At 44.5% G+C, this 15,558-nt stretch overlaps 1 protein-coding gene across 3 annotated transcripts in view; it reads right to left on the bottom strand.

The window, feature by feature from the left end:
• Positions 1–15,558, bottom strand: part of acss1 (acyl-CoA synthetase short chain family member 1) — a 102,163-nt gene that overhangs the window by 7,301 nt on the left and 79,304 nt on the right. For 2 of the 3 annotated variants that reach the window (XM_084021635.1, XM_084021636.1), the window contains 4 exons: positions 15,151–15,263; positions 13,818–13,944; positions 13,614–13,741; positions 228–291 (listed from right to left, as the gene is read on the bottom strand). In XM_084021635.1, the coding sequence (XP_083877761.1) occupies positions 228–291; positions 13,614–13,741; positions 13,818–13,944; positions 15,151–15,263 (432 nt within the window). The remainder of the gene's footprint in view (positions 1–227; positions 292–13,613; positions 13,742–13,817; positions 13,945–15,150; positions 15,264–15,558) is intronic. The other variant, XR_014597991.1, reaches the window with a different exon arrangement.

The raw sequence follows: 15,558 nt of genomic DNA, 5'->3' as shown, positions 1-15,558 counted from the left end.
TTATTTCATGTCATTCTGAAGTTGTTTTTTAATGTACTCTGTAAACAAACTTGACTTATTTGATTCAATAAATAACAAAGTGACAAATATCAATTCAGTTTTATTTTTGATTTCTGCTGACCTGCTGGCCTGACCACCATATGGAATGATACCATGGAAAGAGGGAGGGGTGAAGAGAGCAGCAGCAACAGAGGATCATGGGAGTTGAGGTGCATTTGAGATCTCACCTTCTCCTTTGATGTCATGTGGAAATCCAATCACAGCTGTTTCTGGAACAGCTGGATGTTCATCCTGCAAAACAAAAATCCATCTTTTCACTTTATCTCATAAACTAATTGTATCCCAATTAATCACATTTATTCTCATTTAATCAAATTTTTTCCCATTTATTGTATTTACTTTCCATCAATGTAATTGTATCTAATGTAATCTCACTTTACCTTAATAAGAAATTGTATGAAATTTTTAAAAAACTCACTTAATCTAATTTGATCGAATTGTATTTTATGTATTCTCATCTACACATTATCCCATTTAATCTAATGTATTCAATTTTTTTGTTAATTTATTCTCATTTAATTTACTAATTTTACCAATAATTTAACATGTCATTATATTCAATTTCATCCCATTTAATCTAATTTCATCTCATTGATTTATTTCAACCTAATCTATTCTCATTAAATCTAATTTATTCAATTTCTTTTCATTTTTTTAATTCTCATTTTATCTAATTCATCTCATGTTCTCTTCTCATGACATAAAGGCCCTGAGACGGTGCCAGTCTTTTCCATTTGGGAATGAATTTAATTTGATCAATCATTACTGCTTTATTATTATTATTATTATTATTATTATTATTATTATTATTATTATTATTATTATACCATTTCATATTTTGGTATTTATTTAGGTTGTTAGACCAGAGGCCTTTACTAGAAGCGAGTTCAACATACCAGGGTATCTTTTAGTTATCCAGGGGCCCGTTCCAGAAAGCAGGCTCAACCAACTCTGAGTTGACCAACTCTGAGATAAGCAACTCTGAGTTTTCGGTTCCAGAACAGCTGTTCTTAATTAGTTCAATCAACTCTGAGTATGTAAACTCTGAGTTACGCGCATGCCTGCCGACTTTACTAAGCCATCATCAATGGAGCTCCGATACTACAATTCACCATGGCAACCGGGAGAGAGTTATTAGATATGACTGAGTGTTTATGTAGAAAACAAGCTCATCCTTACAAAGCCGACCAACGTAACTACATCAAAGTAGAGATAGTTGGTGTGGCGGACATTTACGGCCCGACTTAATGTGTACAACTGAATGAAACAGTCCATTGATCTAAAGGTGATAACCTTTTATTTTCAGCCACGCAGGCTGACTGGTGTAACGGGTAGCAACTGACTACAGTGCAGGCGACAGGGGTTTGACTCCCGCAATGAACAAAAAGAAACTGGCTTTAGCTGAAAATTAAGCATAAGAATATTGCACAAATACGTAGATTAAGACATATGATTTTAATCATATTTCACATATTAAACAGTAAATATAAGCAGCTATTTAAACAAAGAAATGTAATTTTTCAGAAAACTCCTGTTCGCAAAAAAATCTAAAGAGCTCTGCAAAGAATCTGGATTATGTCCGTGATATGAAATGTTGAAAATGTCGGAGAATATTGTTTAGATATGTGATTGGTAGGAAAAACGGTAATTTCTTTCTAAGTAATCAAAATCCTCTCGGATCTGTATCGGCCTTACTGTGACCGTCACTACGGTCTAAAAAATGAATGATTTCATCGCCTATCGCTGAGACTTATGTCAAAATAGTCATGCCCATGATCTCTGGAAGCGGCCTGCGATTGTAAATAGCATGGATTGGTACCGGTTCGTCCTCTTTACATTGATCGCCTCACCAGACCAGGTAAGACGTTGATCTATTTTCAGAGCTATAGCATACAGCCACAAGATCGTAACCCACGGGTACAGGCGCCTTTGGGTCCCTGTGAGCCTTGTTGAAGATCACGTAACGTTGGACTGTAAATTGTCTGTTTGGTTTTGTCTGTTGGTTTGTTTGGTATAGCACTAGCGCACCCTAGCCAACTGTTCGCAGCTGTCAGGTTTGTGTGAGCCTGCTAGGTTGCGTCCGCGGTGCATCCGTGCACTGGCGTGAGCCAGTATGATTGTATTGTTGTAGGCACGTAGGGTCGTGTCGTATACTTTTGATTTGGTTAGCTTGTCTACTGGCATTTCCAGGTAAGTAGCCAGGAAGAGTGGAAATTATTGTTTAAAAAGAAAATTGCATGTCTTGCAGAAATGACAAGACAAAAACCAAGACGAGACAAACCTCACCGGCGTGACATTGCATTGCTCAGGTAAGTGTTTATGCTTACTGAATTACGATAAGTGTTGGTGTATTGGGGGAAGTGCAACTTGCCATAATGGCCCCACACCACTGCAGAGTCTGCTGCGTGGCAATGAGCACTGACGATGGGCACAGAGAGTGCCCTGATTGCCTGGGAGCCGTCCACGTGCTGGAGGACATAGACAACCGCTGCAGTGCAGCAGTTGACCTGTCCAGGGGGGAGCGACTTCACTGTGCCATCCAGGTGTGCGGTCACGCGCATGAGGGCAGGGCGGAGAGGCGACACTCACCCCGTAGGTTGCCCCGATCCCGTAAGCGTGGGCATAAGCCACATGCAGATGTTCAAAAGATCAGCAGCATGAGTCTCCCCATGGGTCAGACGACGAAGAGACCCCAAGGCCGGCGAAGCGCCCTGCCCCGGCTGAGGCAGCAGAGGGCAGTAGCGTGGAGTCCCGTCAAATCCACGCAGTCCTCCAAGCACTAGCAGAGAGGCTAGACAGGCTGGAAGAGCAGGGAGGCCCGCCAGCCCTACCATCAGGCCAGGAGGGTTTCCCCTTACACAGGCCTGAGAGCCAGGATGAGCGAGAAGCCGATGAAGATGTGTTATCTCTCCTGGCATCACAGGCCACAGAGGACACAACAGGTGGAGCTGGCCGCAGTGGTGAACCACGTACGGACTCTAGAGGTGAGTCCACAGGGGTGGGGGAGATGCCTGCTATCTCTCTGATGTCCAGGGTTCTGAGCGCCGCTAACATCCTGGGCCTCCAGCCCCCCAGCCCCTCAGGGGGGTGTTTGGGAGGGCGTCTCGCACACTAGCCCCCCACCTTCTATTCCTGTGGCAGAGGACTACACCAGGATGCTCACGTCCAATTGGGGTAGGGCCTTGCGGTGGCCCCAGTTTAATGCAGGCTGCCGGCAGTGGCAGTCATTACTGTCGCTGTAACGCTTGCCCCTGGGTGATGTTGGGAATTTGAAATTGTGTTGACTCTTGAAATTTTGTGCGTATTCTAGTCCTGCTCAATGTGTTAAGTGTCCTGAGATGACTTCTTTTTTTTTTTTTTTTTTTTTTTGGCTTCTATGAATAAAGTTGGCTTTATTCATAGAACAGCTGAAGATATGATAGGAAACAGGTTGAGAGAGAGGGGGAGTGACACGCGGCAAAGGGCGCGCAGGCCGGGAATCAAACCTGGGGCCGCCGCAGCGAGGACAAAGCCTCTGCACATGGGACGCCCGCTCTACCAACTGAGCTAAACGGCGCCCCCCTGAGATGACTTCTGTTGTGATTTGACACTATAAATAAAATTGAATTGAATTGAATTGGGCCCTGCCCGGGTGTCCCCTAACCCAATTTGCCTACGTAAAGAGTGTGCAAAGACAGACCGCCTTGTCACTCGCTCCTTTAATTCATTGGCACAAGCAGCCCGCACAGGCAACGCTCTACCTATGACTCTGCGTAGGATGCTAGACCCAGCGGACGGAGATGCCATGGCCCTGGTGAAAGCTGCCCTATCGGCTCACTCCCAGCTTACACGTGATGTGGGAGACTCGATGGCTGCTGCAGTGTTGTGCTGTCGTCAGGTGAGGCTTGCGCAGACCACTCTGTCAGAAGCCATCAGGACGGAGCTGCCCAATCTCCCTGTGGCACCTGGGCATGTTTTTCATCCCGAGTTCCAGGAGGTGTTGGACCGCACTGAACATGCTGCAGCATCTAGGGGGGCGGTCCAGCGTGTATGCGGTAGAACAGTGCTAGCCGTCAACCAAGCAACAAGGGGTAGGTCCAGGCAACAGCGGCTCAGCCGGCCTCCATGGACAGCTGGTAACTTTCGGGGCCAGCCTGTTCAGGCAGCGAACTGAGGCCCAGCCCAAGATCCTCAATCCAGGGGGAGACGGGGACAGAGACCCAGTAGAGGCAAGAACGCAGGCCGCCGTGGCGGTTCTGCCTAGCGGTCAGGGGCTGCCTGTCAGATGCTTTTCCTAGTTGTCTCAAATCTCCTGGGAGGGGATTATGCCAGACCCTTGGGTTGTGGCAACAGTAGCCCGTGGGTACTGGCTACAATTTTGACGGCGGCCCCCAGCATTTTTAGGGGTCAAACTAACGTCTGTAAGAGACCCAATTTTAAAGTCAGTGCTCGACAAGGAGGTTCAGGAGCTACTTTTAAAAGGTGCCATAGCAGAGGCTATACCTCCGGTTTGCCTTCCAGTTCCAGGCCCTCCCCTTCGGCCTCTCCCTGGCCACAAGAATTTTCAGCCGAGTGGTCTCCGCTGCGCTAGCCCCACTCCAGGCACGGGGGTTGAAAATACTCCCGTACCTGGACGACTGTCTTATTTGCCCTCCCTTTTGAGAGCAGGTAGTGCGCGACACCAATACGTTGCTGGCCCACATCCAGTTCTTGGGCTTCACAGTCAACTGGAAGAAGAGCAATGTGCAGCCCCGTCAACAGGCAGAGTTCCTGGGGACTCTCTTCGATTGAGCCAGTATGAAAGTGCCTCTCACTGGCCGGAGAGAGGACAGCTTGCTCGAGACCCTGAGGTATTTTCGGCTTTGGCGTTTGGGCTTGATGGCCCCAGCAGCTGTAGTAGTTCCCCTTGGCCTGCTGAGGTCGTAGCCCTTCCAGTGCTGGTTTAATGCGTTCCAACTCCACCCAAGAGATGACAGGCAGGTCAAGCTGTGTGTTTCTCGAGCTTGCATCCTTGCGTCCTTGGAGGAACAGGGAGTTCCTGCTCAGGGGCGTCGCCCTGGGGGGGTCTTCCTCACAGAAGGCAGGTCATCTCGACAGATGCATCCCTAACAGGGTGGGGGGCTGTCTGGGAAGGACGTTTGGTAAGGGGCATTTGGCAACCTCCGTGGACGTCAGAGCATATACAGTAAATGTCCTCCAACTAAAGGCCATTCACCTCGCCCTTCAGGGGCCTGTACTGACCATACTGACCAATCAGCTCTCTTGGTGCGCGGATAAAAAAAAAGCTCAGTTGATTGTGGATTGGGTCTCTTAGGAGAACTAGAGAGTTCAGAGACCGGCAAAACCCCTTTTCTGTCCCTTACGATGTTTAATATGAGAGATACAGATTCTCATCGGAGGGAATTACTTATCTGTGTCAGCGTACAGCCTACTCACCACTTTGAATTATGTTTTTATATTTGTATGTATTTTATTTGCTCCCAAGTCCGTTTTACACCGCCGGGATTGCAGCTGAAAGAATTAGGCTGATATTCACACACCACGTTATAAGAATGCGTCTAAGCAACACATTAATTATTTTAAGTTATATTTTTGGCCTTTTATTGCGGGAGGACAGCGTGACAGTTAAAGTCCCAGTCGGCAACATTTTTTTGATCATATTCACCGAAGCCGACACTATGCTCCAATAGAACAACATAAATCATCAGGTTTTAGAAAAAAAAAACGCGCCTCTACGTGCACGTAGAGCCTGTTGTTTGTTTTGCAAAAATCGAAAGTGCCCGGATCATCCTATCCACTCAGCATGCAGGGCTGTGTTCGTGCACACACCGAGCCCCTCCCTCCTCGGGTCGTTCCACTATCACAGGACGGAGGCGGAGGTAAGTAGCAACAAACTTCCAATTCCTGGGTTAAAAACCGAGACGAGGAGGTCCAAAACAACCAAGGAAAAGAAAACACCGGTGGAAAATAAGGGGAAAAAAGAAAGATTGCGATGGTGCCCGCGATAAAACCAGAGTCAACATCGGACCTACGTTTCAATCGTGGCGTGATCTAAGGGATTTCAAAGGGCACAAAGTCGAGGGGAGGGAGCTCGGTGGTCGTGGGGGGAGGAGCGTGAGAGTTGTAAACATTCAGAATTTGACAGTGCCTTCGATCTGCCGGACTTGCCGACTGGGACTTTAAAGGGGCGAGAGAGAGCGACGACATGCTTTAAAAGCGGATTCAAACCCGGGACCGCTGCAGGGAGCATCGGTACATGGGGTGGTAACTCTTCCACTGAGCTATCAGCGCACTTAACACATAGCTTTAATCAGTCAGATCTAGTAGTGCCCTTATGATGGGGCAGTCATATTATACGACTATTAATACTATTAAAGCTCTAGTCTACGATTTGACAGGTTTGAAAAAAGCATCCCCCCACACACACACCCCTCCCCTCTGTGCTCCTCCGAGCTTGTATCGTTCTCCCGTCGCAGCCTCCCACCTCCCTCTTATTTTACGAAAATAGTTCACCGAAATGTGTTTCTGGAAACATTTTAGGCGAGAAATAAGCTATGCAGTTGCTGAATCTGTCTTTATTTTAGATCGACAACGGTCAGTTTAAAAGATTAACGAGAGCTTGCAGGCGGCGGCAGTCTCTCTAAACTCACCGCTCCGCGACGGCATGCATGACTTCTTACATAGACAATGAATGGGAACATTCCCTCCGCTTATGAACTCGGGCAGGACGCCGTTTAGTTTCCTGGTGTGTCTGAGACTTCCACAACATGTACAAAGCAAACACATTGTTTCAAAGCTGATCCCAGAGCTACTTGGCCAAGACAACTTTAGCAGACCCGTGAAAATAGACCGGGCCCACCGTAGCCTGAGACCGAAGCCTCAGCCTAATGAGCGGCCGCGGATCATCATTGCCAAGGTCCACAACGATCGGGACGTGATCAACATATTACGGACTCAGTCGTCAACAAGCACCCCTGCACTACCACGGTGAGAGAGTCTCCATTTTCCCCGACTACACGGCGGAGGTCTCGGCACAGCGGCAAGCCTTTACAAACGTGAGGAAGCGGCTAACCGAAGCTGGTGCTAAATGTTCCCTGCGCTTTCCAGCCAAGCTCCATGTCGACTACAACAACACAACAAAGATGTTTGAGTCACCAGCCGATGCTGAACGGTTTGCCAACTCTTAAGGCCCAGCAAATGACTCCTAAAATTACTATTATTGTGTGTATATAGATATATATAGATATTTTCGGATTAGACATTTTTCTATTCAGCATTTTGATAAATGTTAAGATCTAACACTTTTATTTTCAGTTGATCATTGATGCGGCATAATGTAACGTTATGTGTTTGAACAGCGTTTCACATAGTGTGCATCCTCGGGTGCATAAATCTAGCTCTGGAACAATTTTATTTATTACCTTTGGACTGTATTAATATTGATTGATACTCCCGATTATGTGTATTTAATATTTAAGAGTTTACCTTTTCATATATACACATATTTTTCTTTTGTACTTTCTCTTTATTTTCTTAAGTTTTATGTTTTATATGCTGCACTGTTTATACCTTTCCACCTGTTATATCTCACCAAGCGTGTGTTCTGAATATCGCTTACACTGAGTACTTAATTGTGGGTGCAAGTTAAACATTAGTTAGTGTGTTGGAGATGTGCATGGGGCCCCGTGGTTAGTGGGCTTTTCAGTGTGCAGTTTGGCTGGCTCTGTTTCCCGGCAGCCTCCTTGTTAGCTAGTGGGATGTACCGCTTAGTTCTTTTAGCGGGTTTGGGTTCTGTGTGGGTTTATTTGTCCTTCTTCGTCTGTCTTTTTTGTCACTTGATGTTTTGCCAGCTCTTTGTATGTCACATGTCAAACGTCACCTTCTGCCCCTCCGCATAGATCTATGTCATTTACTCACTTAGGTCAGGGATGAGTCACATCACTTTTACTACTTTGAATTGTAGGGATATGGGCAGGGCTCTTAAACGAGGTAAAGTATTCTCGCATTTGAAGTCCCTGTCGTCTGATATTGTCTTTTTGCAGGAGACCCATATCCAACCTTCAGAGCAGAGGCGTTTAAGATCTGTGTGGGTGTCTCAGGTATACCAGTCCACCTTTTCCTCCAAGGCGAGGGGAGTTGCCATTCTTGTTCGCAGAACCATCCCATTTGTTTTCAAATCGCAGACTACCAATCCAGGTGGGAGGTTCATACTAGTCACGGGTACGGTTTAGTTCTCTTAAACATTTACGCACCCAACTTCGATAACCCCGATTTTTTCTGTAAAATATTCAACCTTGTCACAGAATATAATGATCATAATATAATTATCGGCGGCGACTGTAATTGTTATTTTGATCCGCTATTGGATAGGTCCTCCTTGTCTGTGGCCCCATTAGTGAAATCTGTCTCTATACTCAATAACCTTGCCAAGTCTCTGGACCTGGTTGACATTTGGAGGCACCAGCACCCCTTAGAAAGGAAATTTTCTTTTTTCTCCCCCGTGCATGGCAGTTTCACTAGAATTGATTATATGCTGGACGACTCTAGACTTATTTCGAATGTAATAAGTTCAATTTACCATACTATCTTAATTTCAGACCATGCACCCCTCTCGTTGGTGGTTGACTTTAAACTTTATGCCCCTCAATATAGTTGGAAATGTAACCCCTCTCTATATTTAGATGACACGTTCAGTGGCTACATATCAACCAAGATTGCAGATTTTCTGCTCATTAATGACAAAGGCGCCGTCTCAGATTCTACTTTGTGGGAGTCGTTTAAAGCCGTGATAAGAGGACACATCATCTCGTATCAGTCGTCTCGCAAAAGGGCCAGGTGCAGGCGTCGCACTGATATTGAGGCTGAAATAGCTGAACTGGAGGAGGATTATCGAAACACAGGTTCTGAAGACACTCCGTTCTGAAAGTGAAATATGCATACAACCATATTCTGGGCGAGCAGGTTGGGAACTATATTTGTAGACTAAAGCAGAAGCACTTCGAGCTGGGTGAGAAGGCCGATAAATTGCTCGCTAGGCAACTGAAGGTCGTCATATCTGATAGGGCAATACATAAAATTTCCTCATCCACTGGTCAGCTATTAACTGATCACAAGCAGATCAATGATAGATTCTTTAGTTTTTACAGCAAGCTATATACTTCAAGATCTACTGCCACGGATACAGACATTGCCAATTTTCTTCATACTTTAAACATTCCAGTCCTTTCTGAGTCCGCAAGACTAGAATTGGACTCTGAATTTACACTGGAGGAGATCAGAAATGCTATTTGTTCTTTTCCCAGTGGCAAAGCATGTGGTCCAGATGGATTTGGGATAAAATTTTACAAGATGCACATTGACATTATCGCCCCCCTCCTGCTTCGAATGGTCACTTGCTCGGTGAAGAATGGCACCTTCCCTCATACCCTCTACGACGCCCATATCTGTGTCCTCTTAAAAAAGGACAGAGACGAAACAAATGTTTCTTCGTATCGTCCCCTAAGTCTGCTTAACTCTGACCAAAAAATTATTGCAAAAGTCCTGACCAATCGGTTAAACAAATATATTGGCACTTTAATTCATCCTGATCAATCAGGTTTCATCCCTGATAGATTTTCCTTCTCAAACACAAGGTGTTTGCTTAATTTAATGTATTCAACTAAATTGCCCCACTCTGCTGTGATTTCACTAGATGCCCAGCAGGCTTTTGACCAGGTAGAGTGGAGGTACATGTTTGCTGCACTTGATAAATTTGGTTTTGGGTCAAAATTTATGAATATATTAAAAATGCTTTATGCTGGTCCCCAATCTTCTGTTCTAACCAACCACGATAGATCCTCCCCGTTCCCGTTGTACCGCGGCACCAGGCAGGGCTGCTGCCTCTCTCTCCTATGCTTTTTGCATTAGCTCTTGAGCCGCTGGCCATAGCCATTAGAGCCAACCCCCAAATCTCCGGTATGAGGTGCGGCACATTTGAGTGTACCATAGGTCTGTACGCAGATGATGTAATTCTGACTCTCTCTGATGTAAAAACATCTCTACACCCCTTCTTAACCTGATAGATGGCTTTGGGCGATTCTCTGGGTTTACTATAAATTGGGAGAAATCTGTTTTTATGTCTCTGTCTAACGGTCTTGACTCCAGTTTTCTCCTCAATTTGCCCTTGAGGGTTACCCATCTTATCTGGGGATTAACATCCCCAGAAATCCAAAACTTCTCTTTAAACTTAATTATATGGATTTGATTGACAGGCTCAAGTGCATGATAGAAAAATGGAAACTTCTCCCCCTTTCATTGATTGGCCGTGTCAACATTGTCAAAATGGTCGTGCTCCCTAAATCTATTTCAGAATGTGCCCATCTTCCTCACTTCTTCCTTTTTTAGGATGTTGGACTTTGTTATCATGCCCTTCGTCTGGGCCTCCAAGCCCCCCCGTATTTCAAAGGCCCACTTACAGAAGCCCACTGAGGAGGGTGGTTTAGGCCTGCCTGTCTTTCGACATTACTACTGGGCCTGTAACGCTAGAGCATGGGTTTTCTGGAATCAGTCTAGGGCTGGGGGTGCAGAGGAGGTTGGGCCCAGCCCTAGATGGCCTGAGATTGAGTTTAGCAATGCTGTATCACTCACTGGTGCTTCCTTGTCAGCCATTCTATTCTCAAAACCTGATATTAAGATTAAATCGCTACGCAATCATCTCTTACTCTGCAACTCAATTACAATTTTTAAGCAAATCAAGGGAATTCTGAACCTCCCAGAAATGTCAATTCATATGTCAGAACCCCTGTTTTAAGCCTGGTTTGATGGATGCTGCCTTTAAGCACTGGTCAGATAAGGGTTTAACTACTATCAGGGATCTCTACATTGATAATCATTTTGCATCTTTTGCCCAGCTCCAGGCTAAATTGAAACTCCCTACTAATCAATTTTTTCATTATCTACAAATTAGGAATTTTGTCAAGCAATCTTTTTCTCGCCTAGATGCGACCCCCATACAACATGACTTTTATGATATTATGACCAGACCTCCCACCTCCAAACATTTGATCTCTCGGTTTGTTAACCTCTTCGTTATGGCAACCCCCTCTCACCATATTAAAGAGGCGTGGATCAAGGACACACCGGTGAAGTAATTTCTGACGAGCTATGGGCGAAAGGGTTAAATAGGATAAAAGCATGCTCTATTAATGCTCGACTACAGCTCATTCAGTTTAAAGTGTAAGTTTGGCGGAAATTGAAAATAAAGCTATTTTCTGAATGAAAATACATCAACTAAGTCGTGGAGGAAGTAATTTTCGCTCATCACGCAGTTCAGAGCTAGCACGGATGGGAGCTAGAGTCCAACATCGCAAACAGTGGGTTAGCATGGGGCCAACAGCCACACGCTTTCAAAATCGCATTTTTAAACCACTAACATTGCTCAAAACAGCGCCAAACCTCGTCAGCAGCTTGCTCTGGGTGTCTACACATAAAACGAAGCACCAACAACTCAGTTCATGAACCCGAAGTTTATAACAGAAGACAGTTAAGAACACTCACCAATTCTACCCCTGCCAGCTCCTCGCGAAGGATAGTCCGTAAGTGTCGATTACCGAACGCAGCTCTTGTGTTCCCGTGTGAGATCTCGCGTGACATGTATGTGCTTCAGATAAGGCTGCTGTCTTGAACTGATTGGAAGTGTATACAAACTATCCCGACGTTTTTACCCACCGTTATTAACTTATATTTGGCCAAACTGCCACTAATTTAAAAGTATACTCGTTTTATTCTGGGCGAAATCTTCAGTTTCACTTTCACTTTTGCATTGCGTTCGGTAATCGACACTTACGGACTATCCTTCGCGAGGAGATGGCAGGGGTAGAATTGGTGAGTGTTCTTAACTGTCTTCTGTTATAAACTTCGGGTTCATGAACTGAGTTGTTGGTGCTTCGTTTTATGTGTAGACACCCAGAGCAAGCTGCTGACGAGGTTTGGCACTGTTTTGAGCAATGTTAGTGGTTTAAAAATGCGATTTTGAAAGCGTGTGGCTGTTGGCCCCATGCTAACCCACTGTTTGCGATTTTGGACTCTAGCTCCCGCCCGTGCTAGCTCTGAACTGCGTGATGAGCGAAAATTACTTCCTCCACGGCTTAGTTCATGTATTTTCATTCAGAAAATAGCTTTATTTTCAATTTCCGCCAAACTTACACTTTAAGGTAGTTCATAGGTTGCACTATTCCAAGACCAGACTGAACAGAATTTTTCCTTCTGTCTCCCCCACTTGTGATAAATGCAAATCAGCTGATGGAACTCTTGGGCATCTTTTCTGGTCCTGCTCTAAGCTCACAAGGTTCTGGGTTGACATTTTCAGTTTGTACAGTGCTGTTTATGATAGACAACTGGTTCCTGACTGTCTCTTAGTGATACTGGGCTGCTCCAGCGGTTCTTTGGCTCTTCCTTCCGCTTTACAACAAGCCCTCATGTTTGGTATGACCATTGCAAAACAGGTCATCCTAAAGGAGTGGAAGTCAGCTTCCCCTCCCTGCTTCAAGAGGTGGCTAAATGATATGGTTTCTTGTTTATACCTTGAAGAAGTTCGGTTTTCTATGTCTAACTCCCAAGCTAAGTTTAAGAAGATTTGGAGCCCTTTCATAGACTACATCAGGAAGGATAGACCACAAACTGGGACCTAAAGGTGCTCCATACTGAGACTTTGCCACTCCCCTCCGGCCTCCTTGACTCAATCTGTGTGAGTGGACTTTCTGGGACATCTGTTCAGTGAATCGACATGTATAAACACATTATACACTATATAATGTACTGGCTGTATGGTTTTTTTTTCTTCTTTTTTTTGTTTTTTTTTGTTTTGTTTTAAATGTCTGGTTTACTGTCTTTTTTGTTTGTATCGTGTGTGCCTGTATGTATAAAAATCTTGACAAATAAAATTTACAAAAAAAAAAGAATACATCTAAGCACCACATTCATTTGTTTAAAGTTATATTTTGGCCTTTTATTGCGGGAGGACAGCGTGAGAGTTAAAGGGGCGAGAGAGAGCGACGACATGATTTAAAAGAGGACCACAGGGCGGATTCACACCCGGGACTGCTGCAGGGAGCCTCGGTACATGGGGGGGGGGGGGGGGGGGGGGGGTTACTCTACCACTGAGCTATCAGTGAATGTAACATATTGATTTAATCAGTCAGATCTAGTAGTGCCCTTATGACAGCTCTGGATGAAATGTGCAGGGTCTCTCAAGAGCTAAAACACTCATTAAATATTTATACACACACTATAATTGCAATCAAACAAGTCACAGGTGTGGAAACATACCTTTAATAGACATTTAAACGTGTGTGTCAACCTGTGTGTATATTATCAGGCCAAACATTCAGGGGTATGTACACTGTTGATGATGATTAAGATTTAACAAGGGCACACACAAATGTGATAATAAATGGCTTCTATCCCTCAATAAAATTAAAAAAGAATTCATGATCAGCCATATTTTCCAACAAATGGACAATATTTCACAAATTCTGCCAGGGTATGTAAACTTATGAGCACAACTGTATATCCCTATTGTGTCTGTGGTGCCTCACCAGAGCATCCTCGATCTCTGCCGTACCAAGTCGATGACCGCTGACATTGATGACATCATCCATCCGGCCGGTTATCTGGTAGTAACCGTCCTCTGACCGGTACGCTCCGTCGCCAGTGAAATAATAACCTTACAAAATAAGCCACATCAGGTCACAGACTGACATTCTAAATATAAATATGTATAAAATGAAGAAATGACTGACCAGGAAACGGTTTGAAATATGCGTCGATGAATCTCTGGTGGTCTCCGTAGATGCTGCGTGCCATTCCGGGCCACGGCTGACTGATACACAGGGCGCCACTGACATCGTTACCAGACAGAAGTTCACCCTGGTAACAACATAGAAGTGAAAATGTACCAATGATACAGAAATAGTACAGAAATAGTACACACAGAAATACTATGTCATGAGTCATGCTTCTCTGCAGCTCTCTTGGAATTATCTGAGCATTTAAAAGGTAGTAAAAATGTATTATTTATAGTTCATATGCTCTCTAGACTTTATTGCCCAAATGATCTTTAAACTGTCGGATATGTGATTCATGCGGTTATATGTTCTCAATCTAATGGAGTCGGTTTTGGAAACAGAATAGCAGCAGATCTCCTGTGAAATCCCTTATCAAAGCCATCGTTAGATGTTTTCCACAATGAGGTCAGTGTTAACGGGTACAAATTAATTCTTGTCTATGAAACACGTCGCCTTCATTAGTGCAGTAACTCTGAGAGGATTGCAGTTAAAGTGAAGTGATGAAATGTGAAACTGAAGGAGGCCTAATCTAATCTAATCTACACTCAGTAACCAGTGATGATGAGAAACCCTCGAGTGCTGGCAGATTAGAGTCCTTTAATAGAGGGAGGGAAGTGGTGAAACTAGCGGATAATTAATTTGTCCTGAAAGTCTGTTAATCAAAGCAAACAGATGCTGCTGGTCCTGGTTTAATTGAAAGATTAAGCTAGAGAGGGTGTCACTGGAAGGCTCCCCTGACCTATAACATCTATATGTCAACTGATGTTAACGAGACACTGAAATTGATGGGAGATCAGATCTGAAGCTGATTTGAGGAGGGCTTACTCTGATAGATCCTCAAAGTCTCACAAATCAATCTTAAAACACCCAAAATCTGACATATACGTTGCTTTCTCATTCATAAATACGACATGCAAAATAACCATAGAGACAGAAAGCTAAGACAAAACAATGAGAAATGATCATTACAGAGACACAAAACTACCCAGAAGAGATGCAAAACTACCTCAAAGAGTAGTGTTTTAATTGATTTGCCTCGGGTGCACTGTGGAGTGGGCAAGACTGTTTTTAATGCCTGGCTAACTAGAACCATTGACTTGCGCTAGCCATAGCACAAGCGAACTCGGCAACTAGAAAAACTGAATGAAATATCTTGAAAACGTCTCCAGACGTCTCGAACACACCGGCTGAGTTGGAAAATAGGTCTTATGTCCAAAATTCCGAACTATCCCTTTAACTGCTCATAAAGTAAGTGTTTTGTGGTGGTGTATCTTTGTTTGCAGGTCACCTTCTCTCCCATGAGGTCAGGCTGGATACCAAAGAACGACCTCATGGCCATCGCGGGAATGATGGCGGCTCCTTCCTCTGCAGGACGGGGGGCGATACAGACTCCACCAGTCTCTGCAGGGAGACGAGGACAAATTATTATCTCATACCACAGGAAAGGAGGGAGGTTTTATGAGTGTTTGAGTGCAGCTGGGTTCCTTCATCAAATATTTGACGGTAAATAAGATATTAAACAAACATGCAGACTGACTCACCTGTGTTTGTAACGGAAGATTGATATTAAATGTAAAGTTCCTGTTTGTGATATGTGTAAATATGTATTTGTGATCAAATAAATTTGGAGTAAAACAAGATTGATGTTGTATTTCCAGCAGCAGTTACCTCTGGCTGCCACTAGAGGGCCTCAGAC

This window comes from Eutrigla gurnardus, assembly GCF_963514095.1.
Source record: "Eutrigla gurnardus genome assembly, chromosome: 11".
Classification (NCBI taxonomy): Eukaryota; Metazoa; Chordata; class Actinopteri; order Perciformes; family Triglidae; genus Eutrigla; species Eutrigla gurnardus.
Note: the sequence above shows the minus strand (reverse complement) of the source record. Positions and strands in the feature narration are given on the sequence as shown.